The sequence below is a fragment of the Mesoplodon bidens genome (genome assembly GCF_964165515.1).
Source record: "Mesoplodon bidens genome assembly, chromosome: 13".
Taxonomy (NCBI): Eukaryota; Metazoa; Chordata; class Mammalia; order Artiodactyla; family Ziphiidae; genus Mesoplodon; species Mesoplodon bidens.
Genome location: NC_138169.1, coordinates 37,642,173 through 37,668,615, shown reverse-complemented (window position 1 = coordinate 37,668,615; position 26,443 = coordinate 37,642,173). Strand labels below are relative to the sequence as shown.

Below are 26,443 nucleotides of genomic sequence, written 5' to 3'. Positions count from 1 at the left end.
ATAACACCATCAGTCATGATAATGCCTAGTGTGGTTATGAACATATAGTTATATTTGTTTTATATCTTGCTGTAATGTTCTGGATTCATGTTTTGTTTTGTTTTTTTTAATTCCATGTTGCCATTTATCTGCTCAGTTCTTGCCTAAAACAGATTTAACTGAACCCTCTAGTGTGGTTATGAACATATAGTTATATTTGTTTTATATCTTGCTGTAATGTTCTGCATTCATGTTTTGTTTTGTTTTTTTTAATTCCATGTTGCCATTTATCTGCTCAGTTCCTGCCTAAAACAGATTTAACATACCTATGCTGTGTTCTCTTTTGGATGCTGCTTAGATGGGTAAGGTATATTTTAGAAATGCTGACCAAGCTATATTTCACCCTATTTTTCTATGATTCATCTAATTCTAGCTGCATTTTATCATTAAAATACAATGATTATTTGGGATAAAGGCTTTAAGGGTTATAAAAATAGTCTATGAAATATCCCTTTACCCTCATTAGCTTCAGCATGGTGTGAATTCTCTAATAACGTGCTTAGACTGAGCAAGAGAAAGATGCTAAACCACCTCAGGGCTGATCAGTGAAATGTTTTTACCTTTGCTGCATATCAGATACCCCATAGTGCTGCACGACTGTTTTATTATGCTAATTTATGACAAGTGTGTTTTTTAAAAGATTAAGGAATTATTCCAACATGGCTGCTTATTTTCAAAGTTTAATGTCTAGGTACCAGCACGTGATAGAAATTTTAACATCTTCCTGGACTTTGAGACAGTTGGATCTACTTTTGTTTAAAGATTACATAGGAGAATGTGTTTTTTGCTGAAAGGATCAAGTAATGATGCCTGAGGTTAGTATGACTTTCAGCTGAACTTGTTCTGATTGGTAGGATGAATTTTTTTTTCTGTTTTTGTAAAACCATACCCAAGAAATTTTAAGCCTTTTCACTTAAAGCAAAAGCTGTTAAGCATTCAGCTCTAATTCCCTTGAGCAGCAAGGAGCTTCTCCCAAACTTCACCATCTGGATACTGGTGTTTCTTTACAGATTCCTCCTTCATTTCTGTTGAATAACCAGCATCCTATCAAAGACAAAAAATGGAATCATGTTAATAACCACCTAGAACAAAAGTCATTTATTTTACTTATTTCTGCTGTTCCTAGAAATGCTTTTAAATCAAAGCCAGAGGCAACTGAATTAATATTTTAAAAATAAGTTTGCAGGTTGTTTGAAATGGGGGCGAGGGACGCACTGTATTGGCTGCTTCTCAGGATTAGTTAACTATTCACACTTCCTTTGATGGTTCAACCTCTGTTGGTGAAAATGAGCCCCAATCTCTTGAACAGAGGGATAAATGGCACAGATAACACAACTGCAGTCAAAACCTTTCACTAACTTGCTAGATGGTGCCGGGTTTTTCTTTTTAGTTTAGTTTAGTTTGGGGCAGGAAGGGCCCAAGGAGTGCATGTTTTCAGGTCCAGCTGGTGAGGAAAGGCTGGCCTGAGAGAATCCTTGTCAGGGGCATCCTGACCTTCAGGCCTGGGGAATTTGACTAACTAAAGAGCCATTTGTTTCTAGATATTGAAAACAGACTTGAAGGAGACAAAGCTTTGTGCTCTGGGGTCTAGCTCCTGAGAAGAGTAGGGCAGGGCTGGCAGCGCCTCCTCTTGGGGGGCCTCCCTGGCCAAACTCACCTTAGGAGGCATGTAGGAAGCTGCCTTGATTATCACGGGGTACTTGAAGTGCTCGTGCAGGTGGTCGACGTGTTCACACATCCTGGGAGGAAGGAATCGGGTTGGGGTAACAATGCCTTCGGTTAGATAGTTCATGTGGTGCTGTTAGGGCAAAGGGGCAAGCACCACTAAGAAAGGGTGGACTCTGCCAAGGCTTGGCTGATACCATGTATTTCTATGTAAGTCCCTCAGCCTCTGGACTTCAGGTTCTTCTCTGTAAGGTAAAGCAGTGTGGGGGCTTGGATGAAATGAACTGTGAAGTATCTTTTAACTTAAGGTTTTGTGAACCAAAAGGCATCAATTTAGACTTAGATGTATCTGGGATTATTTGGGTGCCTCTAGCCAAAAGGTGAACAGATTAAAGTCACCAAATGAGGTCCCTTCCAGCTACACAAATGATTTAGAAGAACACAGGTTTTAGGATCAGGCCAATCTGTTCAAATTTGGTGTCAGCTACTGTCTAGTTTTGTGACTTGGGGCAACTGACCTAATTCTAGTGCCTTACTTCAGCCATTGGTTAATGAACAGCTGAGATGAGCAGGCCCTGTGTCCAGTGCTGGGGACACAAAGGAACTGGTAAGAGGGGGCCTTGTGGTTTCAATAGCCGTAGATACCAAGTTGTTGACTATAATATGTACTGTGTATAATCTATAAAGAACAGGCTACAGATGAAGAACCGGCCCCTTGGGAGAGGACAGTGGGCCCTGAAGAATGAACAGGGAAGCGGTGCTCCACACACAGGGTTACAAAGCAGGTGACAGCACACAGCATCTGTGTCTGGTGGCTGTCCCTCCTGCATGGTGGCATTCCCAAGCAGTGAGGTCTGCTTTCAGGGGGTGGTATGAGGTTCTCACCCACTCATGGGTGGGCATAGTGTCCAGTGGGTCAGAGCTGACCCTCTTTTTTGCATTCCTCAAAACTTTGCAGGACCCTGTCAAGGTTGGTTGGAGCCCCTCCCTTAGTCCTGCTTTAAGGAACTGAAATGAGGGGGCAAAAGCAGAATAACCTAGGAGTGTTCGTTTTTCTAGTTTAAAATATCTCAGGTTTAAATACCCAGCTGCAGAAAGAACCATTACTTTATAGTTGAAGTCCCTGTAGACCCTCACAGGTACCACTTCTCAATCCTGAACTTGATGTTCACCTTTCCCGCGCGTGTCCTCATGCTTTCACTGTATACCCCTAGTGATCTTACTGCGCTATCGCATTTAATTCTTGGAGGAAAGAAAGGCATAATAAACTCGTATGTCTGCAGGTGACTGGAAGGAGACTGTCCTAATTTAAAGCTCACCTGGCGCATGTTGAGAAATCAGATGGAACTAAAAGATGCAGCCAGATCCTGAAGACTCCAGTGTTGGGAAGAAATTGGACAGAAGCAGAGAGAATACATACGATGAAAGCGGGGCTTTAGAAAGTCAGAAACAGGAGCTGTTTCTGGTTTCCATTTGGTTGCAGACTCTCCCCACCCCCCCTTATGTACCTAGAAAACAGTAAGTCAGCTACCAGGAAACCACCCTCTAGAAGAAAAAAGACTATGCAGTAGTGGGTCTCAAACTGCCTTTGAGTTGCGGGATGTGCCAGTGGCCAGGGGTCTGGCTTGGATTGAGAGACAGTACTGAAGTTAATGCCACATCACCGACCTGTCTGTGAGGCTTGCAGAGACTGATAGGAAGTCAAATATAATCAGGTGCTGCACCAGTTCACAGAGGCCAACTCCACCAGCATGCGGGCACACAGGAACTAAAAGTGAAGACAGATTCCCACTGAGTGCCAAGTAGGGCAGCGAGGGAGAAGTGAAGGAGAACCTGCGGCTTTGCTTGTTGCCCGCAGGTGATCAAATTATTAATATTTAGGAATGAAAATCATCAGAGATTCCCTGATTAAGCCTAAATGAGAGTTAGAAAAAAGTCAAAATGGGGAACTCCAGAGGGAACCAGGCAGGGAAATGGTGTTTGGTCCGTGACCCCGCGGTGCCCTTACTGTCAAACTTTTTGGCCATCAGCAGCACTGAGAGGTTCTCGTTGACACTTCCCAGCCTGCAGCTGTCGATCTGGAGAAACTGCAGGGCTTTTGCCTGTAGGAGTTGCTTAAATATCACTCTATTGTGGCACTGGAAATAGAATTAAAATACACCAACAGAAGAGTCAGCCTCGGCCTTCAGGATCTATACACCTGGCACTGCGCCCATTCTGAGTCTCTCATCGGTGGCCTCCTGGAAGCCCAGACTGTATTCATTTTTTGTTCTCACTTGGCATGAGGTGAGCCCTGACAGGCCAGGCGGGGACCTTCTGATCACTTTGTTACAGATTTGCTGGCGGAACCATGTGTGTGTCATGTAAAAGTCACACCACTCGCCACCTATCAGTGCATAACCACCACCTCTAAGTGGGAGATGAAGCATCAGGATGAAATAAGGGGATGGCGATGAGCAGGTGGCGCGGGCGACGAAACAGAAGCGTGGCAGAACGGCGCTGCTCCTTTTGCTGGGAAAGCCGAGAATCTGTTCCCTCACACAGCTCCGCTCGTGGGCCGCCTGCCGCGGGCTTTGGCAGGCGCTTATGCTTCGTTTATAAGCACAAAAAGGGAACGCTATCATGTTTACCCAGTTTGGAAGCTGGCTTTCTTAAAACCACATGGTGCTTATTAGGCCCCTGCAGCTTTAAATTGCTGCCTTGTAAATTCCGATGAGCTACTTTGAAAAAGATAAATGACCTTAGTCATAGGAATTGTAGAAGAACATGCAAGCTCTTTACTATATATATATGTTACTCCAGACTATGAAGTGGTCTAAGGTGACCCAATTTCTAAGATTAAGAAAATCTCCCAACTCAGAACAACAGAGGTGATGTAGCCTAGCATATGCCAGTGTCCCCAGTCGGTGGCCAGTGTGTGCTGACCCTGAGGAGACATCTCTTACCTGTTCTCCGGCGGCAACGCCAATTCCCAGGGGGACCAGTGCCTGTGAAATATAAGGCAACCTGATGTTATTTGCCTAAGTTTTTGAACTGAGACTCCTAATGTTTAAAAATATTTAGAGCTCTTCAGCTATTTAGAGCTGAAGAAGGTTGAAACAGCCCTGCCGTCGAGCCGTGTGAAGTTTAAGGAGCCGCAGAAGGTGGTAGAGGGGGTGGGGGGTGCACTGGGCCATCTCTTGTCTGACCCCAGCACGTGTTCCATCCCACAACCAGTTCCTCCCTGATTTCTCACCCATCCGGCAGCCTTTGGTTTAAATAGGGCTGCTCATGGAGCTTGCTCTGTCAGGATGCAAAAATATAGGGCTCCCAGAAGTTACACTTTCTCCTTATGAGTGACCCACCTGGCGCTCTGGCTTATAGAGCTGTGCTGTGAATCCGGCTAATGGGAGACTCTCCCTGAGAGACAGGATATTTCTCACATATTCTTACATATGAAAGGGAGAGAAGCCGGCCCGAATTCAGGTGAGTTTGCCCAGGAAGCGCCCTGGTTCAAGGGCTCTGTGGAAACGGATGGGCAGCCTTCTCATGGGGAGGCCTGACCTTGACATTAGCTAAGCAAACCTTTGCTTGTGAATCAGCCAGAGGAATCTACACTTTGTTTCAATCTGGGTGAGTAAAATATTTGAGTATCAGTCAGATTTCTGTATTTACAAAGTATGGGAATCAGGTCTGTTAACCTTTGGATTGCTGGTAGCCTTTCAACTTGTAGCAATTTAGTTTCTCTAAAATAAATAGAACTGTGAAAGGGAATAAGCCCAGGAATCTTAGGATCTGTGACCACCACTCTAGCAGTAGCAGCAGGTTTTTTACCTTGGAAATGGTGGCATGCCCCAGAATATCATCAGGGGAGGTGGGCTCCTCAATCCACAGGGGCTTGAACTCTGCCAGCTTTGCCATCCACTCCACGGCTTCGGGAACATCCCAGCGCTGGTTGGCATCCATCATCTGAAAGGACGGAGGGACCCTTCATGGGGAGGTGTGCCCGCTGCTGACCTTGCTGCAGGCTGTGGCTCCCAGGAGGAAACGCTGTCACTCGGTGCCCCTGACTGCTGGGGCCCAGCACACACCCATAACAAAAGGAGCCCGAGAGCAGCCACCAAGATGAACTCTGGCTCCAGGTACTGTCTCAGAGGAGATGCAAGTCACTCGGGGAGCCACTGTGAGGTCCAGAAGTGCCCTGGCCTGGGCCCAGAAGTGCTCGCTGGCCCTGGAGCTCCAGCCTGATCTACATTTAGAAACCACCCAAATACATTTGTCTTGCAGGGTTCATCATTTGTAGGAACTGTTTTATCACATTCTGAATCATGCACAGTTAATACCGAGTTTGTTCAATAGTCACTTATTGGCTATTGCCTACTGTGTGTTTGGCACAATAATAAATAACCCAAACTCTTACCATTAACTAGGCATCTACTCCGCTAGGCATTTAATGGATTTTGTCCCATTTAATATAAGAACTCTATGAGGCAGTTTACATTAACCCATCTTACAGACAAGAAAACTGATACGCAGAGAATTAACTTGCTCAAGGACGATAAGTAAATGGTGAGTTCAAATCCAGGCCTCTCACTCTTAAGGCCTGGGCCTAAGGCCTGGGCCCTGTGTGTGCAGTGAGACTGCCAGGAAGCCAGGTGCTGGGTGTGCAGAGACAAGAAAGGGCCTCTCCATCCCCGATATCATCACACTTGGAGAAGCCAGACACAGAGATGGATTTCTTTAGTAGAATGTGCTGAGTGATAAGAGGTCCCTTGTGGGACTCTGTAGGAACCAGAGGACAGTGCCCAGAATCTATTCCTGTCATAAATTATTTAGATGAGAATGACCTCGCAAGACAAAAGTAGCATTAATTCATGTATAAATAATGGGACTTTTGATCTTAGGTCCAGGACTCAAAACTTCTATTTTAATATATGAAACATGCCTCCAAAAAGATATAAAAACATCTTACTGTGACTATTTTATGAAAATATTTTACACATAGGAAGAAATGTTTTATAAAAATACATAGGAATGACTGATCCTTAACATTTGCCTCGGCAAAAGTTCCAGCATTTCTTGAGCAATGGCTCCCTGAGACCCACCTACCTGAAGGCGGGTTGGCGGATTTAAGAAGGAGGGTTGAATGATTGACATACCGGGGTCGCCAATGGGAGACCTGTTTGCTCAGGCGCATCTGTCCTAGCACAAAGGAACAATCCCTAAACCTGATCTTACTGAATTAGTTCTGCAGAAAAAAAACCTATCCATCAGCCCCCTCAGTTTTTTGGGTTTTTTTTTTGTTTTTTTAAACAATTTGCCTGCTCCAAGAGCTCAAAGCTGTACTTCTGACATACGGTGTTAAAATTCCCAATGTTCTTTAATCCTTGCTTGAAACAAGTTGTATTTTGGCCCTAGACAAGGCTTCTCAAATACAGCTGCTTACTTCTCAGTGGCAGGGAGGTTATTTACCAGCGTCTTCTCAGGGCCGATCATGTTTCTGATGAGTCGGCATCTACGGATGTCATCCTGGAGATCAGCACCAACTTTTACCTTAAACCTATAAAATAAGTTTGGTCTCGTAACTTAGATCTGTCCCCTGACTTGGCAAAGATACGTGGCTTTTCTGCAGAAGTGACTGTTTCTGTCAATAATTCACAGGTCACATTTTCCAGTAAACTCTTGCCCTTTCCCAATCAATCTTCAGACAAGCCACTCAAAAATAACCCTGTAAGTGTATCTTTTTACTCAGTATCGGGTAACTCTAAATTACCTGCTGTCCTGAAGTCCAGCAATGGACGGAGCAGCTAGATCTTTAATAACATTAACTGAGTTTTTGCTGTGCCATGAAGAGGAGTTAAGAACAGAAAAGGCATAGTCAGACTTGGCGGGTGAGCTGGCATCCTCTCCCTCACTCACCAGCCTCTCTGTCCTACACACGGACGCCAGTCTGCTGCTTTGGAGGCAGGATGGCCCAAGGTCCTCCTCTCCACAACACCCACCCTCTGTGCTGACAAAAAAGCCCCTCTCACAGCCTGTGCCATTCTCTCCCCTGCGCTCAGCACCAAACACACTAAAGATGACCTTTCTATCCTGGGTGGAAGCCTTAGCTTCTGGATGCTGGGCTTCCCATGCTCAGGGGCCTAGGAATCTCTCCTTGGCCTTCTCTGACTCCTAGCGGTGTCTGCTCCAGCCTTTCCTGGGTACATGGAGGGAGGGAAGGTGCCAGCACTTACTGAGCACCTGCTACCAATCCCAGCTGTGCTGGTCCTTTTCAGAGACAGCAACTTTGAGGAGAACCATGAGATATTATTATTCCCATTTTATATAGAGAAAATGAGGTTCAGAGAGGTTGAACAATGTGCTCATGGTCACACAGCAGGCAGGCACTGCAGGAGATGAAGGGAAAAGGCATACTGTTGATTCCAAATCCCCCACATACCAAGCCTCTTTCCACTGCTTCATGCTGCCTCCATCAAGTTCTCAGTCCCCAACCCTTTACTTAGCTGAGGATTCAGAGTTCAGTGCCTCTCGAAGCTCACGGGGTACGCAGATCACCCAGGGATCTTGTTAGAATGCAGATTCTGATGCAGCAGGTCTGGGGTGAGGCCCAAGATTCTGCACTTGTTTTTTTTTTTGTTTGTTTGTTTTTTTAAATTATTTTATTTTATTTTATTTTTGGCTGTGTTGGGTCTTCGTTTCTGTGCAAGGGCTTTCTCTAATTGCGGCACGCGGGGGCCACTCTTCAGCGCGGTGCGCGGGCCTCTCACTATTGCGGCCTCTCTTGTTGGAGCACAGGCTCCAGACGCGCAGGCTCAGTAGTTGTGGCTCACAGGCCTAGTTGCTCCGCGGCATGTGGGATCTTCCCAGACCAGGGCTCGAACCCGTGTCCCCTGCATTGGCAGGCAGATCCTCAACCACTGCGCCACCAGGGAAGCCCATCTGCACTTGTTTTTTAAAGTTGATGGGAGATCTTGTTTTTGGTCCTTACTTATTAAGCAACCTATACAAATGGTTTTCTAAATCTACCGTGAGCAGCAGCAGGGCACGCTAGTGCTGCTGCTCCACAGACCACACCTGGAGTGGCAGGAGGCGGGTGGCCAGACTTGCCCAGAGAGCCTGGTGACGGCTCACAGGCACAATGTCTACCTTGAGCCGCACGGATGGGCTCAGTGACCAGATTAAAAGGTGATAGTCCCTGTGTCCTGCACAGCTTCGGGATTCGGGGCCACTGCCCACTGTAGTTTACCCCAAGGAAACCCCAGGATGCCCAGGGGTCCATAACCACGCAGGAGAAGGACAGAAGAGAAGGCAGAGGCTTAGTCTGGAGAGGAGGTGGCCTGGGGAAGAGGGGGACCAGGCTCTTGGGAGAAGAACTCCGAAGAGAATTATTGCGACCTGTGGCTGGAAGTTACAGGGAAGCAAAGGGTCCGCTACACTGAAGCTCTTCTAACACTCAGAGCCTTCCAACAATGCACAAGTGCCCTACAAGCTCGCTGCCTCTGGAGGTTTTCACGTAGAAGCTGAATCAATGCTTGTTACTATAGTAAAGAGTAGATTTCTAGATCGGGGCTGGAAATCAATGATCTCTTTCAACTCTGATGTTCCAGGATTCTAACTAGACTCAGAGCTCGTCTTTGGAGAAAGAGCTTCAGCTGAAATTTCCCTGGTGTGTCCTTACACACCAGACTGCTCTGGGCGAATCCTGGCCTCCTTGGTACCTTTGGATCCTGGCTCCTCTCAACCGACCAGCCTCTCTCGCTAACTGGAGAGTCAAGTTCACCCAAATAAGTTACCTGGTCCAGCCGTCCTCCAGCGCCTCGCTGCAGAGCTGTGGGGAGAGAAGCAGAGCCATCACCACCCACACCCCTAAGTCTAAGCAGCACCGTGGCCACCTCTGACTGGGCTCCACAAACGCTACGGCTGTACCGTGAACCAGAAGAACCACCATGTGTTGAAATTCAGAGCAGAAACAGCTTAGCCAACAGAGCATGACCGCTTGGTGACTTCCTTTCCTCATCTCTATGGGAACCATTTCGTTAATGGTCACAACATTCCTGCTTGGGGAATGGAGCATTTCTGTCCCTCTTTTTAAAGCCAGGATGTTCTGTGGCATCCACAGAATGAGTGGATAAAAGAGTAACGAACGGAAGCTAGTCTCCCCTCCCTCTCGCTCTCAGCGGCAGGTGAGCGCGGGGTGATGGGAAAGGGCAGTCAAGCAGGCAGGCGCTGACCGCCCACCAGGTGCCACCATGTGCTGCGAGCATCACACCACGGCAGCATTCATCGGAATCCTCACAACCAACCCCCGCCCCCGGACAGCTAGTATTTCCCCACTTCGCAGTGAGGACGCCGAGGCGGAGCACGGTTAGGGCTCACATGGCACCACGTCACGCTGCTGCCTCTGCCCGGGAATCAGCTTCCCCCTCCAGGGCCAAGGTGGGGCTCACCAGCTCACGGGCCCAGCGTCCACAACGGAAACGGCTTTCCTTTTGCTCACGTCCAAGGACCTCCAGGGCGAGGCCTGGGATCTCTAACGATTCAGAAAGGCTAAGAGGAAAACATGACGTCTCTCCAGAAAGCCTGTCTAGAAAACCAGGTTCAAGCACCCACCTGCTTCAGTGTGGCGTCCGAGTAGCCCAGCCAGGCGCACGATGTTGTGTAGGCGGGGTAGCCGTGCACCAGCATTTGCTCTTCTGTGGAAACACGACGCTCGTCAACATTTTGTGTTTGCGGGACCTTCAGCTTTAGACTTGCCCGTGGCTAAGGCGCTGCCCACAGGGAATCCAGCTGTTCTCCTGCCCGCCCTGCACAGGCACCCGGAGGCGGTGCGGATCCCAAGGATGTCGCACCCAGGGCCTGGGATACCCCCTGGGACGTCCTGCTGGCCAAGGCCTTGCCCGTGGCGTGTGGTGTAACCCTAAAACCAGCCTTGCTCCCAGCAGTGGCCAAAGTGAACTCTAACCTAAGAGGTCACACCAGGAGGCCGCTGCATCTAGACTCAACCGTCTGTCCGTGGGCCTGCTGCAGGGGGATGATGCGAGCCCCTGGACACTCAAGGACGGGGACACTCAAAAGTGCACAATGATAGCAAAAATAATGAAGAGAATTTCCTCACAACCCACCTCGCTCTTTTTTCCCAACTTGACCTTTCTGCAGGATTTCTGGAAAAAATAAAAAGCATTATCACTCTTTTAGACAACAAAGCACTCGGCCCCATTGCTTCCATATAAGAATGGACCAGAAAGCTCCCAGTTCCTGGGGATGACTCACCATAGGCTTCCTCCTCTGTCAGGACGTCGGTGATGTACCTAAAATCTAGGCAGGATACCAGCTTCCTGGGGTCCTGGCAGCAAGACAGCAGGTAGGAAAGGCCCACATCAATTCACAAGTGGATTATGTTTCTAAGAATCTGCTGGACATGGGCTTATTCTGTCCAGGAAAGGACCTTTGGGTCCCCTTCTCCTCCCTCCCCGAAGTCGGGGCTTTGGCCTCACTGGGGAGGCCCACATTCTCGGCTGGGTCTCTGGCGAGACCCCCCCACCCCAATCTAAGTCAGCCAGTTTGGAAGCAGGTTGTACTGTGACCAATAGTACTCCACTGTAACCCTTAAGTATCATAAAAGCTCTCAATGCTGAGATTCTGCTTCTTTTAAGACCACTGGCATTGAAACAGGGAACAGGATCCAAAAGAATGAAAAGTCCACAGGTGGGATTTCAGGCACCTTCCTAGTGGCCCCAAATCATTCAGTTCTGGGGGCCACCTCCAGCACCCCTCTGAGAGGCCAACCTTGAGCCTGCAGGTGGCTCAAGAGGTCCACGTCCTTCCCCTTCAGATGGCGTCCCCATGCCACCCGCAACCATGTCAGAGAGATGATGTTACAGCCTCTCATTTTCGCTTTCCTCCAGAGAAGAGACAATGTCTGCCGGCCCAACAGTCTTCAAGGCCATGGTTCTTTGTTTTTTCTTTTTCTTTTTTTTAGTAAATTTATTTATTTTATTTTTGGCTGCGTTGGGTCTTTGTTGCTGGGTGCGGGCTTTCTCTAGCTGCGGCGAGTGGGGGCCGTTCTTTGTTGCGGTGCGCACGCTTCTCATTGCGGTGGTTTCTCTTGTTGCAGAGCACGGGCTCTAGGGCACACGGGCTCAGTAGTTGTGGCTCGTGGGCTCCAGAGTGCAGGCTCAGTAGTTGTGGCACACAGGCTTAGTTGCTCTGCGGCATGTGGGATCTTCCTGGACTAGGGCTCGAACCCGTGTCCCCTGTACTGGCAGGTGGATTCTTAACCACTGCACCACCAGGGAAGTCCCAGGACCTTCGTTTGTTAACCACCAGATTTTCAGCAACCATCTAAGGCATCGCCCCGAGCAAGATGATGCTCAGAGAGGTTAAGTGGCATGCTCAAGGTCACACAGCCAGGAAGTGGTGGAGTCCAGATTCAAAGCCAGGTCTGCCTGGGTCTGAAGTTCACTCCCCTTAACCTGCCCAGAGTTTTTTCCTCCTTGGCAGCCAGGTGCTCATCCCTGATATCAACAGGTCAAGGAGAAAGGAAACGGCAGGGGCACATCTTTAGAATTCACCGTGGGCTCCTTGCTCAAGAGTCTGATCTGCCATTTACTCTTGGAGTCAAAGTGACCAGATAATATTTTAATAATAACATCTTGCTCATCAGAGTTTGTAAAGCACTTTTCTCAATTGCCTTTAAACCAATTCTATGGAGTTTCTAGAGAAGTTATGATTATCCCCTTTTCACAGTTAGGAAACGGAAACTCAAGAATTTGTATTACATGTGGAAGCAAGTGCCACAGTGGGGGAGGCGGGACCATCGGACCTCCCTGCCTGCATGAGCACAGCTCTTTGTTACTTCAAATACCAGAAAAAGAATATTAGACTTGGGACTTCCCTGGTGGTCCAGTGGTATAGAATCCATCCTTCAATGAAGGGGACGCGGGTTTAATCCCTAGTTGGGCAACTAAGCCCGTGCGCCACAACTACTGAGCCCACGCGCTCTGGAGCCCGCGAGCCACAACTAGAGAGAAGCCCGCACGCCACAACTGGAGAGAGAAAAGACCCACACGCCACAACGAAGAGCCCGCACGTGGCAAAGATCCCGCGTGCCACAACTAAAGACCCGACACAGCCAAAAAATAAAAAGAATATTAGACTTTACTGGGTTTTGTTTGATCAGCACCACAGTGATTGATCCAGAGACAGTGCTGAATGTATTTACTGATTATCAAAAGGCAAGTAATCCATGAAATCCATTTCATTTACAGAAACAATGAGAATATTAAAGAATTTACTTACCATGTCAACAAGTAACTTCCACAGAGGCTTGAAGAAAAGAAAAGATTTGTAAAATGTGTGAAGTACCCAAAACGTGTGAAGTACCCACTTGTTTTCTGACAGTAAATGCACTAGTGGCAAATTCCCACTATCAGACTAACACCTGCCTGCCTGCCCATCGGCTCATGCTGCCTCCCAGCCCCTCGTCTCTGCCGCCCCTTCTTGCTCAGCCCTTTCTAACCTCCAACAACAACCTGACTGTGGCCAGTACCTCTCAGCGGAGACGAATAATCGAACAATTCTCCGTATGTCACTTGGGAGCCTGCTGTGCGGTTGCCTTTGCTCGTAGAGGAAGTGTTTGTGCTGCAGGGTCACAGAGGTGCTGTCTGGAGGATTACCTTTCCCTCCTGCTTGGCCCACAGGTCCCACACGGCATTGAGAACGGCCGCCGTGGCCAGATGCACCACACCCTTCTCGGGACCGATCTGGTTAGGAAGCAAAACACACCAGCACTTCTTAGAAAAGAAAAAGATATTTAGGTCTTCTAGCCAGGGACATGTTTCATGAATTAAAAGGCAGCGATGGAAACTCACTTAGAGGGTAAGCTCTTTTTCAATAGTTTCTAACCTATAGAAGATTTGCAAGAATAGTACAAAGAACTTCTATATATTTCTCTCTCTCTCTCTTTGCATATACATATATACACACATATACACATATGTACAGAAAAATAAAATATATAATATAAACTTATTTCACTGAGTAATTTGAGAGTAAGTTGCAAATATCATGCCCCTTTAACCCTAAATACTTCAGAATGTAGCTCCTAAAAACAAGGACATTCTCTTACATGACCAAAGAACAAGGATCAAATTCAGGGAATATAACATTGATAGAATACTATTACCTACAAAGACAGTCCATAATCAAATTTCACCAATTGTCCCGATAATGTACTTTCTTGTATTTACATATTGCACTTAGCTGACATTTCACTTTAGTCTCTCTTTATCTGGAGCAAGTTTTCTTCTTTTTAAAAATGATATCAATATTCTCAAAGAGTACAGGCCAGTTGACTTACACAGTGTTCCTCCATCTGGGTTGGTCTGCAGCCCCATCATGATTAGGTTGCAACGTTGCCACCACATTTTTTTGTTAGGGCTATTATCTTTTAGCACTTGGGTAAGCAGTATCCTTTAGGCTTCCCCACTGTGTGGTTACCATTTCCCTTTCTAAGTAAGGAGATTAATATTGCCCCCAAGTTTTAGCATCCATTGGTGATTCTTACCTCAATCAATTACAGGTATGGTTGTAATATGGTGGTTTTCTAATGTTACCATTCCTGTTATATTAGTGTGTATTTGATTGTAATGACGAAGTTTCCCTTGTTGGTTGGTTGTTTGCTATCTGAACAGACTCACGGAGTCTTAGGTTATTCAGTGACTGGTAAACATCACCACCACACTTCTTTTGATGCTTGAATTGTCCCAGATTTGACCAGTGGGAACTCCTTCGAAGGGATGCTTTAAAAGCAAGTTTCACTTGGTTGGCAGAAGTTAAGAATGAAATTCGAGGCAATGTGGACAATGTGCCTTTCTCTGTGCATGGACAGGAGACTGAGCACTTAGGAAAAGACAGAGCTGATGTCAGGAGACATCGGCAAGGTCTTGGCTGCTAGACTGACCTTACTGTGATAAAGTCCTCTCTCTAAAACCTCATTTTCTTCATGCTTTGAACTTAGGGTTCAAATATAGCCCTAGACACATAAAGGTGCTCTGGTCTTTCTCTTCTTAACCTTTGCTCTTCTCTTACGTTTGTCCTTAATAAAACCGCCTCCCACAACTTCAATTCTACTCATATTATGTCTCCCTTAAAAAGGTTGCCCATTCAGCACTTTATCCTCTAGAGGGTCTAGACTACTTCTCCCCATCCAGGGAGCAGAGATGAGGTCCATAAGGGCAGAGATAGCTCTCAGGATCCAAATATGTCCAGATTCAAGTCTTACAGAAAGGAACAGATTACCTCAAAATACTGATTGCCCAAATGGCTCAAGCCCTAATTTATCTGAATAAAATGTTTTACCTTAAAACTGTAAACCTGTCTCTATTTTCACAAATGCTGCAATCAAAGGACATAAGACCTGAGTTATTTATAGAAGTGTTTTACAAAACAGGTCCCTTACCCATCTGAGCTGCCCGTCGCTCGTGAGCTGTCTGTAGAAGCCTCTGAAATCACCAACAATGTCCCTGAGGTCCTTGTTAAGCAGGTGGGGGGCCAGGGCGTTCACAGCACAGACAACTATTAAAGGGGATTTAATTCTTGTTTAGTTTTGGTGTAAATAAATTAAGACATGCAAGCACCACAAACAATCTAATGTGGGCATTAATGAAAATAATTTTAAATACAAAAGGTACATGCCTTTAAAAATTGCCCCAAATATGTCTTCTATGGTTGTCATAACTAATAGCACACAATAGAATAGCTGTTAATCTATATACTGAGCTTAATTTCTGAAAAGAGCAAACCCATTTTGATTGACAGAGCCATAATCTGAAAGTTTAAATCATGTTCCCAAATCATTTTCCTGTTCACTTTGTAAAGTGTCCATATGTCAGCTTCAAAACCAAACCTTGCTAATTCATTGTTCCTAAGGAATAAGACTCTTATAGAATTCTTTTAAAAAATGCCTTTTCATCATTGTCAAGTATAGAAAGTATCTTGAATTCACAGCATAACTCTATTAAAAATGAAATGTATTTGCAATTAGCTTAATACTTACATGTAAAATGTTAAACTACATGAAAACATTTTTCATAAACATTAAATTTCTTACCACTGACTTGTGATAGACTACATTTTTCATAACTAATTTCAAAGTTAATCTTCATTTGGGTCAGCATTACCATCAATAACTTATTTTTGGTGTTCTACTTTATTTATTTATTTATTTATCTTTTCTTTTCTTTTTTTTTTTTTTTTTTTTGCGGTACGCGGGCCTCTCACTGTTGTGGCCTCTCCCACTGTGGAGCACAGGCTCTGGACGCGCAGGCTCAGCGGCCATGGCTCACGGGCCCAGCCGCTCCGCGGCATGTGGGATCTTCCCGGACCGGGGCACGAACCCATGTCCCCTGCATCAGCAGGCGGACTCTCAACCACTGCGCCACCAGGGAAGCCCTGGTGTTCTACTTTAAAAAGACTCCATTGTGTTATGTCAGATGAACAAGTAAAGTAACAAACTGTATGGGAAAGATCCTTCTATCCTTTGCTCAGTCTATAAAACACTCAGTCTATGTGTAAATGGCCAAAATAATCAAACCAAGTCATCAACTTAGCCCTAAAGCAATGAATTTATTATAAAAAATTTTGATCAACTTTTGTTTGGTATAGCCACTGCTTCAATATTAAAATTCTCACATCACTTCACAGGGTAGTTGTAGAGGCACAGTTTTACTATCAGTCAGATCTTAGGAGAAAGATGTTTTGAAAGTATTAAAACATGTTCTTAGGATCTGCTTGGCCTCTGTGTGACGCAGCCCTCAGATAATTCGCACTGGCTCTCACATAGAGCATTTAGGGCTGATCCACACCTTCCGTGTTCTCTAGGGCTTTTGTTAATGGAATGCAGACTGATTCCAGTTCAGGTGCTCATTCCCTAGAACTGTAAGAAGACAGAGGGTTCCTCACTCCTTGATGGCTGGTGCTCTTGGATTAAAGACATCTGAAGAGTAAGTCAGCGACTCAGAGAGTCCGTATCATTATCTGCATCAAACCTCTGTTCTACTGAGATAGATGGTTGCTGAAAACCATGGGCTGTTTGCATCACAAAGCAAACACATTTAACAAATGTTGAGGATGGGCTCATCTCTCACAGCTCTAAGAGAAGCGCAAGCAACACTAATACATTCATCTAGAGGATGTGGATTCTCCTCGCTCAAACTGAGGCCACTGCAGGATGTTTACTAAAATTTGGTGCCTTCCACAGAAATCTGGGTGGTGGTGGTCTGACTCCAGTGTGGAGAAGTCTACTTCAGGTGTGCACGTCTGAAGCGATGGGTGGGAAATCCGTCTGGAAACACTCGGCCTTGAAGGCAGCTCCATGCTGACTGAGGCCAGGGTTGTTCTCTCCTGTGACTACATCTGTCCAGGACTCATTTCCTGGCACCTCCTGCCCAGGAGGGACAAGTCAGTAAAGGCTATGGAGGACCGTGGGTCTGAACTCTCATGCTGGCAAGAACCCTTATGACCATTTTTTCTCTTTAAAAATTATGCTTTTTTCACCTCTTTTTCTTTTCCTATTAAAATAAACTATATTGGTCTCATTTATACATAAAAAATCAACCATAACTTTCCCCGCTGTCTCACATATAGGCGCTTTCTTCACAGTAATGAGGAAAGCATTGTTTTCTTTCTGTTTTCTTGGATCATAAAAGATGATTAGGTAAGTAGGCTGATAAAGGCTGCAGAAGAACCGTGATGAGCTAATGGAATTTTTTTCAACTTTAATTTGAACACCACATAACACGTTCAGTGAGACGGCAGTGGCAGTGAGTCACCTGAAAAATGCAACAAGGTTAAAATTAAAATGGGTTCCGTCATGCTGTGGTCTGAAACAGGCGGAAGCCACCTCCATCACCACAAAAGAGCCATTTGTTCCAGGCACAGAGAGATGGAAATTGATTTCTCCTGCTCGAGGCATCCATTGGGACAGTGTGGGGAGGGGAGGGGAGGGGAGGGGTCAGGGAGGTCCCCACACAGTGAACTCAGCAACACATCTGTCCCAGGGACCACGTGACAGTGCAGCATCCCTCCGCTGCAGGCCCAGTTCCAGGTCCTGGCTGTTAACAGAGAGTGGTTGTTATGGCTTGTCCCAGAACACATTTTGTAAGCTTGCTGAGTTTTGTACAAACTTTGGGGGCCGCCCTGTATAGCTGGAGAAAGCAGCTTCATAAAGTGCTCAACTTACACCAGAGAATTAAAGTTGCAGGAGAAGCTGATACACAGCTCAGCAACCTGTGGGGGTCAGCGGTCACTGCCTGGGGGAAAACATCAACAGTGAATGGTTGACTTAGGGGGAGGGGGTCAGGGAATCATTGCCGAGGTGCCTCCTTCTGCCCAGCCAATTCCTAGTTACCCCTCAAGGCTCATCTCAAAACCTCACCACTGCTCTGAAGACGTCCTGACCCTCCTGGGCAATGAACTAAACTTCTTTCCGTGTAGCTTGTACTCAAAAAAAAAAAAAAAAAAAACCAGTCCTTCTCGCACTGCACTATTGATTCTTTTATGTCTGTCTCCCTGAGAAGTTTGTGCTTTCCTTCTCCTTGTACGTGGGACTCTGTCCCCTTTCTCTCTGTTTGTAAAGTCATTTCTGCAGTGCCTGGTAGAGTGCATAGCACACAGGAGGCGTCTGCGGAAGGCCCAGCTGAAGGATGACTGGATGGCAGCCCTGGGAGGAGCTGGAACAGCCTGATGGCATCCACATAACGCTCAAGAAAGATTCCCTTGTCTCTCTCTCTCTCTCTCTCTCTCTCTCTCTCTCTCTCTCTCTCTCTCTCACACACACACACACACACACACACACACACACACACACACACACACACACAACCTTTTATCTGCTCGATGATACTAAAATCGTTCAGTGGGTCAAGACTTTTCTTCTACAACTAGGCAAGGGCTGACAGTACAAATATCCATGAGGGAGGTATCGCATCACCACCAAAGTTAGAGAATCTATTTCCTCCCTTCCTGGACCCTCACCTTTCAACCTATCATAATTCAGCTTCAGCTCCTAATGAGCCATTGGAATTGATCTGTCAGAGGTCTTCTTTTTGTACATATTGAATTTTGTACACTGTGCGTGCATTAAAAAAAAAACAATTATGCATTTAAAAGAAAAAACAAGCAAATAATTTGTATGTAAATATTCCGGGGAGAGAGCACTTCAGGCAGTCAGGACTAACCGAGCAGCTGTCTGGGCCTCAGTTTCCTTATCTCCAAAAATGTGGACGCTCAAGACTGCCGAGCCCTCGTCCAGCTCCGAGAAAAGACAAGCCTACTCATGGCTCAATGTGCATTCTTCACTATCTGCTCTTCCAGATGAGAGTTCTGAAACTGGGCAGGACCTACAGCCTTTTCTGCCCAGAAGAGCAGTGAACTTGAAACCAACTCGGTGTGGAATATTCAAAAAAGCAAGTAGACTCTGTGCACACAACAATAAGCCTTGTTCTGTGAATGTATGCCTGCCTACGTCATGTCCCTCACTCACTCACGCAGTTCAGGTCCTCAAAGCTCTGCAGAGAAATCTGCTGAGATTCAAGGATTCACCTGCAGTCTATGGACGACTACAAGGAGATAAGTCAAATTCTGCTATTTAAAAATTTATCCCAATGAAATAAAACGTCAAACATTGTTTTTACTCACTTCAAGCAGTGTAAATACGGAGGAAAATAAGGTCAGAACTGGAATGTAAATGAAACTTAAGCATTCTGGAACCTCAAGGGATGTTCAACTCACCAACTTCAGTGCCTTTCCCCAGAGTGAAGGTGATTCCGTAGCCCTTGAGTCCATCTTCCGCATCCGTCTCCAAGACAACGTAGGCAGCTGAGTAATCAGGGTCTGTGTGCTGCAGGGGAAATGCTCCCCCCAAATCCGCAAACGTGAGAAATCCCCAAATAAACCCGGGAATGACATCACGTAAGAACAGAAAACACCAACAAGAGTTCCCACCAGAGGGGACTGTTCATGTTCCCCAAAGGAAACACAGGAGCTCTGAATGGACAAAAGGAATGTCCTCCTGAAGGATGGCAGCTGGACTTGAGGTGAGAGTGAAGATCCAGGAATGAGATCTGGGAGTCTTTGGCATAAAAATGGTCACTGAAGCCATGAACACAGAGGGGGTCTTAATGGGAGTGTGTGATGAGACAGGAAAGGCATTGAGGCCTGAGCCTTGAAAGGGAAGAAGGTGGTCAGTATAGGAAGGAGCAGCCAGAAAGGCAAGTGGTCAGCGAGGGAGGGGTGGGCAGCAGACAGCAAGAAATGTAGACCAGGGTGAAGGACACTGGAAGCAGAAATAGAAAGGGCAGTTCCAAGAGAAGGAAGGAGACACAGGTCGACTTCAGGTTAAGGAGGAAGTAGATGTATGGGATGGAGGCAACAGGCATGGGCCAGTAATCTAGGGTTTGGTGGGGAAGGGACAGAAACGGGGTGGAGAGGTGTAAGGGCCAAGTAAAGACTATTCCAAAGTGGGAAGCCCTGTCCATGTGGGATGGAGAGGGGCCACTAGAAAAGGAGAGACTTAAAATGAAAAGGGAACAGGCCCTGGCAGTCAGGAAAGGTGGGTATGGGGACACAGGCGTAAGTCAGTTCTGGAGAAGGACACGCCTTACAGAATAAAGGGAAAGATGAGAGGGATGGCTGGAGGCTGATGCGCAGAGGTGGGGCCAAGGGCGCATTAGTCTTCAGTCTTTGTGGCGACACAGTGGCACAGGACTGGGTGGCAGAGGCGGGAGAGAGTGGTCTGGACAGCAGCTCCAGGGAGCTCAGCAGACAACGGGGAATGGAGAGGAAAAGTATGGCTGGGACAAGACAGGGAAGCAAACGAAGTCTCCATTGACAGATGAATGGATAAAGAAGATGTGGTACATATATACAATGGAATATTACTCAGCTGTAAAAAAGACTGAAGTAATGTCATTTGCAGCAACATGGATGGACCTAGAGATTATCACACTAAGTGAAGTCAGTCAGACAGAGAAAGACAAATACCATACGATATCACTTATATGTGGAATCTAAAATATGACACACAAATGGACTTTACAAAACAGAAACAGTGTCACAGACATAGACAACAAACTTATGCTTACCAAAGGAGAAGGCGGGTAGGGATAAATTAGGAGTTTAGAATTAACATATACAAACTACTATATATAAAATAGATAAACAAGAAGTATTTACTGTATAGCAGAAGGAACTACATTCAATATCTAATATAAAGTATAATGGAAAAGAAAAAAAAAGTCTGGCTGGGAAGTGGCAGGCTCAGCTGGAGCTGGGCTCTCTGGAACCGTAGTGAGCTCCTGGATAAGCGCTGCTAAGAGCACCGCAGGCCCGAGGGCTCCACGTTTCTTAAAAGGCTGGTAAGAACTCGTAACTGGAACCCACTGCTTGAACAAATATGGGGAACAGTTTCAGGGCTCCTTCATGAAAATACCCTACTTGTGATCAGGAAGGCTCGCTCTGCTAAGTGCTGAGGGAGGTGAATTGCTGAGTGCTGCGTGCAGTGAGGGTGCGGGGAGCAATCCTCAGAGTCATGGCAGTACTGCTGAGGACTGACAAGCAGACTTGCAATTAAGAAGGCACTTGGGGGGAGTTCCCTGGTGGTCCAGTGGTTAGGACTCTGTGCTTCCACTGCACGGGGCACGAGTTAGATCTCCTAAGATCCTGCATGCCTCGGGGTGGCCAAATAAATAAATAAATAAATAAATAAAATAAAAGGAAGGCACTTGGAAATCAGCGTACAACACACACCATATCTGTGGGAGATAATACTTCAGTATTTATGAGCTTGCAATACAGCTGTCAGTGGGGAGGGTGGGAGGGAGGGAGATGCATGAGGGAAGGGATGTGGGAACAGATGTATATGTATGACTGATTCACTTTGTTATAAAGCAGAAACTAATACAAAAAAAATACAGCTGTCAGATAATACTCTCTCCTGACCCAGAGGTCATAAACCACTCAGGCCAGAGACAAATTCCATTTCCTAAATTATTCCACGGTAAGCCAGTAACCTTAACACTTCACAAATTCAAAGAAGAGAAAAGTGGAGGTCAGCACTCTTCTGCTTCAGTTTCTTCATATGTAAACAGTAATTACAGCCAGTTATTGCCAGCCTTCTCTGTGTCAGGCTCTCTACACACATCTCATTTACATGTATAAAGCAGACACTGTTATACCCATTTTACAGATGAGAAAACCCAGGCCTGGAGAGATTGTGTGGTTTCCCCACAGCTGCTACACCTCAGAGAGGCAGAGGCGATAGCACATGATCAGGTATTTGAATTTTACGAGTCAGTAAAATTTCAAACATTTGTTTGGAGATCCACAAAGGATTGCCCAGTGGGTGTTTTTTGTCATTTACCATAACATCATATAAGAAAGGACAAATAAGGGTTTTTAAAAGCAGGAAGAACCTAATCTCAGAATAAAGGACATTCTTTAAGTAACTTTAGCACTTTTTAACAAGAGGTCATTTCAGGTACACAAAGAGCCTAGGGAATGTAATAAACATCAGGGTGCCCTCCACCCAGCTTAAGAGGCAAAACTTTACAGTGTGAATGAAAGTCCTTGGGTACCCATTCCCCTGCCTCCATACAAGTAACAGATAATCATTATCCTAACATGGATGTTTCACACATTCATTACAGACCCTGCAACTTTGTTTTTCCAGTGTGCCATGTGTGAGTGGGCCGGGAGGGGCAGTGAGGATCCAGTGGGGACAGGCCTGGAGGAGACCCTGCACAGGACTCATATTTGGGAACCACTGCACTAGAAGGTGGTGGCGGCGTGGGCTGTCCCGCTAACACTCTCAGGGAGTAAAAATGCCCTTCAGTGCTTACTTTACTGCATCTCCAAAGGCTGACATCTACTTGACTCTTTATGTGACACATCCTCTATAATCATGTTTTCAGGTAATTTCATGAGAGCCCCCTCTCACACAACCCAGTTACTGCGAATTTGTTCGTCTGGTTTTCCAGCCAGACTGTGACTCCTTCACTTCGCAGATGGGCCTCTTGGGTTAGGAGATTTTCCAGGTTACACAGCAAGCTGTGGCGGAAACAGGATCACCACCTAAAACACCCTGCCCGGGGCTTCCTGGTCTCCTTCTGGTTGAGAAGTTAGCCCTGTGTTTTAGGGTTTCACTGGTGGGAACCTAACAACATCGTTTTGCAAATACAATTCGCATTTCCAGCAAAATGAGAATTGTAAATGTAAAAACAGTAAATACTAAACGTCAGCAAAGGAACAGTAAGAAAAAAGAAAAAAACCTAGGAGGGTGGAGAGTCTCTAGATACCTTCATTCCCCTTCCCGACCTCTCCACTTACAAAAGCAACGGTTCCAAGGTTGGGAACCTTCCTGGGGCCCGTGGGGTGCCCCGAGCCTAAAGGGCCCAGCGTCGGAGGGGCAGGAGGGTTCCGGCGGTTAGGCAGCGCTTACCATAGCGTCCGAGCCGTGGCGCCCGAGCGACGTGGGGAAGCGCACGTCGCGGACCGAGAGCCGAGAGATCTTGCCGTGCACCATATCGCCCGCACCCCGGGGCTGCCAACTCTGCGGGACACACAGAGGCGGGTGTGTGTGTGTGCGGTGGGCGCTGATTGGCCGCGTGGCCCGGGGGGCGTGGCCACGCTCGAGAACTTGGCGAACTTGGCCCGACTGGAGTGGCCAGCCCAGTTCAGGGTCCCATGACTCCAAGTTTCCGCCCCGTACTGGGGGAGCTGCACCACAGGCGGACTCGTTCGGGTTCTCCACCCACCTCACTCCGCGTCGGCGACCCCGCAGGACCCTGCTCCGCCCAGAGTAGAAACATGAAAAGTGACCTGACCCCGCAGGACCCTGCTCCGCCCAGAGTAGAAACATGAAAAGTGACCTTACCGGGAGCAGTGCCCGAGAGTGCGAGTCCAGTCAGAGTACATCACCTAGCAGCAGATTCGGGTCAGCTCAGCGCCTGCCCTCAGTCGGAAGGTCAGCCAGGACAGCCTTGGGCTAGAAGATCCTAAGGGTCTTTTAAGTGACCTCAGCCTGTTTACCACCTGATAAATTTAGAGGCGGGTCACCATTTATTACACCCTTGCTGATGCAGAGTGCTTTAAATACATGACCTCTTATCCGCCCAACCCTACTAGGTAGGCAGGTCATGTCCACTTTATTGGTGAAGGAATGGGGATTCGGAGAGATTGATTTAAGAGACTTGCCCAAGGCCACAAAGCTAGTTAAGTGGCTGAGAGTTCTAGCTGCAAACCCAGGGCTCTGTCCTCTGGGTTGCAGGGACTCTGGGGTTCAGAGCTATAGGATCCCCCTGACAGCATGGTGAAGGCTATGGACACCGCCCCCTCCAATGTGCCCATGTAAGTTTTTATACCATTTTGGGGGGCGGGGGTCACTGACCCCTTGCCTTATAGTACAGCAGGCCACCTTTCAGTTCCTACTTCTGGGGACTGCTTTGAAAATTAAATGTTTGGGAAGCAGTGCTGTATAGATATTCCATTAATATATGTTCCTGTTGGTATGGCAAGGATGTTTTCAGGGATACCCAGGTCACCTCTGCTGCTCAAGGATGCAAAAACCCCGCTGAATGAATTCCTTTGGCTAAAGACTGAGATGGTTAACTCAAACGCCTACAGAGGCTGGGTGGACACCAGGAAGCAAAAGTTTGGGGGGTGGGTGGCGTGAGGCAAGAGGCAGTCTCTGCAGCTAAGGGGCAGCCAGTTAGCTCCAGCCGATTGTGGCCCTGTGGGAATTAGAGCCCGGATTGCTGCATCTTCACAATTTCCAAGGGAAGCCTGAAATTCAAATGTTAATAGGAAATAGCCCTTCTTTTCCCTGTCCTACCCACTTTGCCATTTAGATAGAGATAATTTTACATACGGATCAACATTTATTAACACTTAATTGTGTTACCTATTTGTTCACCCCTATTTTTTGCTTTCTTGATTTTGGGGGTTGGGGGTGTGTGGCTGGAATATATGCTCAATTTATTTTTTTCAGAATGGGTCTCTGGCCTGGGTGATATATTCCGAGTACTTTGTGTTCTGAAGATGTCTTTGTTTTTCTTTCAGATTTGAAGGATTTTATTGTATAGAATTCTTAGTTCAAATGAATACTTTTTAAAGTAATGTTAAGTCTCATTCTTCAAAGAATAAGCTGAGTTTTGTTTTTTTTTTTCCACTCTCCGGAAAATGTTTGGATTTTCTCTTTATGGTTTTAAAATATTACTAATATATGTTTAGGATGAACTTAAGTATTAATCTTACTCTACAACTGATGGATTCTTTCAAGTCAGAAGCAATGTATTGCTCTGGAAAGTTTTCTCTACTGTTCCTTTCACTGGTTCTTCCTCTTCATCTGGAACTTATGTTGGTTTGATATTAAACCTCTGAATCTGTCACCCGTGCTTTAACTTAAACAAAAACAAGAAAACCACAACTTTTTTGACTCTTTGTTGAGTTCTGGGCATATCCTTTGGTTTAATATTCCAGCTCACTGACTGGATCAGTTTATCATACAGGGAGAGGCCTGGCTACCCAGCTATTCCAAATGCTGACCATACCCCCCATCCAAATCCCTATAATTAATAGCCCCATTACTTCTAAGAAAAATAAAGTAAAAGGGACAGGATTTATACTCCCATCTTACACAGCTAGAAAACCAGTTAAAATATTTGGAAGAAAGGACTTCAGACACTGGACCACAGGAGAGCAGAACTGTGATCTTGGAGAGAAGAAAAACAAACAAAGCACCCTACAGTTGCACCAGCTTACTGTCTGGAGGCTGGAGGCTACTGGAAAGGGGGGTCCCATACTGAGTCTAGCAGGCTTACTGACTTGAGAAGACTAATATTAGTGTTTGAGGAGGCCAATGTGGCTGTAATCTGAGAGGCAGAAAACAGAAGGATCTCTTCTAATCTTTGGCTAAGTGTGGATATGCACATGAATTAGAGGAAACTATTCAAATTTGAGGAAAGTCACCAGAAAGGAATAGGCAAAAAAATTATTGGAGGTTGCACAAGGTAGGGAATGGTACCTATTCCTGCCAGCCAGAGTGAGAAGATTTAGTAATACATGGGGCATCAGGTAGAATCCTCAATGGGTACTGCCTTACTGGCAGAAAAAGTCTCCTAAGACTAAAGATTGTTTTGGATCTAACAGAACTTGAATGCAAAACTTGGAAGGATTCAACTGATTCCAAGTTAAGAATAGACAAAATAATACCTGGAGTTTCCACAGGGCTTAAAATAGTTCCTGTCCCCACGAGCCAGGGTAGAAAGTGTACATGAATCAAAATTCAACATTATTTAAAGGAATGCCCCCCCTCAAAATTCTAGCAACCAAAAATTACAATTTATAGTGTCCAGCATCCAATCAAATTTACTAGGCATATATAAAAGCGGGAACATATAGCCCATGAACAAGATAAAGGTCAGTGAATAGAAACAGACCCAACAGTCCTAAAATCAGACAAGGACCTTCAAGATGGAAACCACAAGCATAAGGAGGAGAGGTATGAAGGATACAAAAAAGAAAAAAATGAAAGCTACAATTTCTAAGATTAAAAAAATACATTGTATGGGATTATAAGCAGAAAAGACACTTCAAAAGAAAAGATTAGTGAATATGAAGACAGAGCAAAAGAAAGTATCCATAATGAAGCAAAAAGAAGGATTAAACAGAAAAAGAATAGGACAGAGCATCACTGACCTGT

At 46.0% G+C, this 26,443-nt stretch overlaps 1 protein-coding gene across 3 annotated transcripts; it reads right to left on the bottom strand.

Moving 5' to 3' along the window:
• Positions 1 to 5: 5 nt before the first annotated feature.
• Positions 6 to 23,396, bottom strand: ENOSF1 (enolase superfamily member 1). Of its 3 annotated transcripts, XM_081252041.1 has the most exons (16): positions 23,183 to 23,393; positions 19,477 to 19,585; positions 15,146 to 15,261; positions 13,362 to 13,448; positions 12,985 to 13,011; positions 10,957 to 11,029; positions 10,809 to 10,847; positions 10,297 to 10,379; positions 9,480 to 9,514; positions 7,156 to 7,243; positions 5,518 to 5,652; positions 4,650 to 4,691; positions 3,713 to 3,842; positions 3,373 to 3,472; positions 1,697 to 1,778; positions 6 to 1,083 (listed from the first exon to the last, which is right to left on the bottom strand). In XM_081252041.1, the coding sequence occupies exons 1-16, from the start codon at positions 23,264 to 23,266 to the stop codon at positions 982 to 984; spliced, it is 1,332 nt and encodes a 443-aa protein (XP_081108167.1). In that variant the 5' UTR covers positions 23,267 to 23,393; the 3' UTR covers positions 6 to 981. The 3 variants fall into 3 exon arrangements, with proteins under 3 accessions (XP_081108167.1, XP_081108166.1, XP_081108168.1); XM_081252040.1 differs by having other exon boundaries at positions 6 to 1,778; positions 23,183 to 23,396; XM_081252042.1 differs by lacking the exon at positions 23,183 to 23,393 and adding an exon at positions 22,584 to 23,170 and having other exon boundaries at positions 6 to 1,778.
• Between the last annotated feature and the right edge of the window lie 3,047 nt (positions 23,397 to 26,443).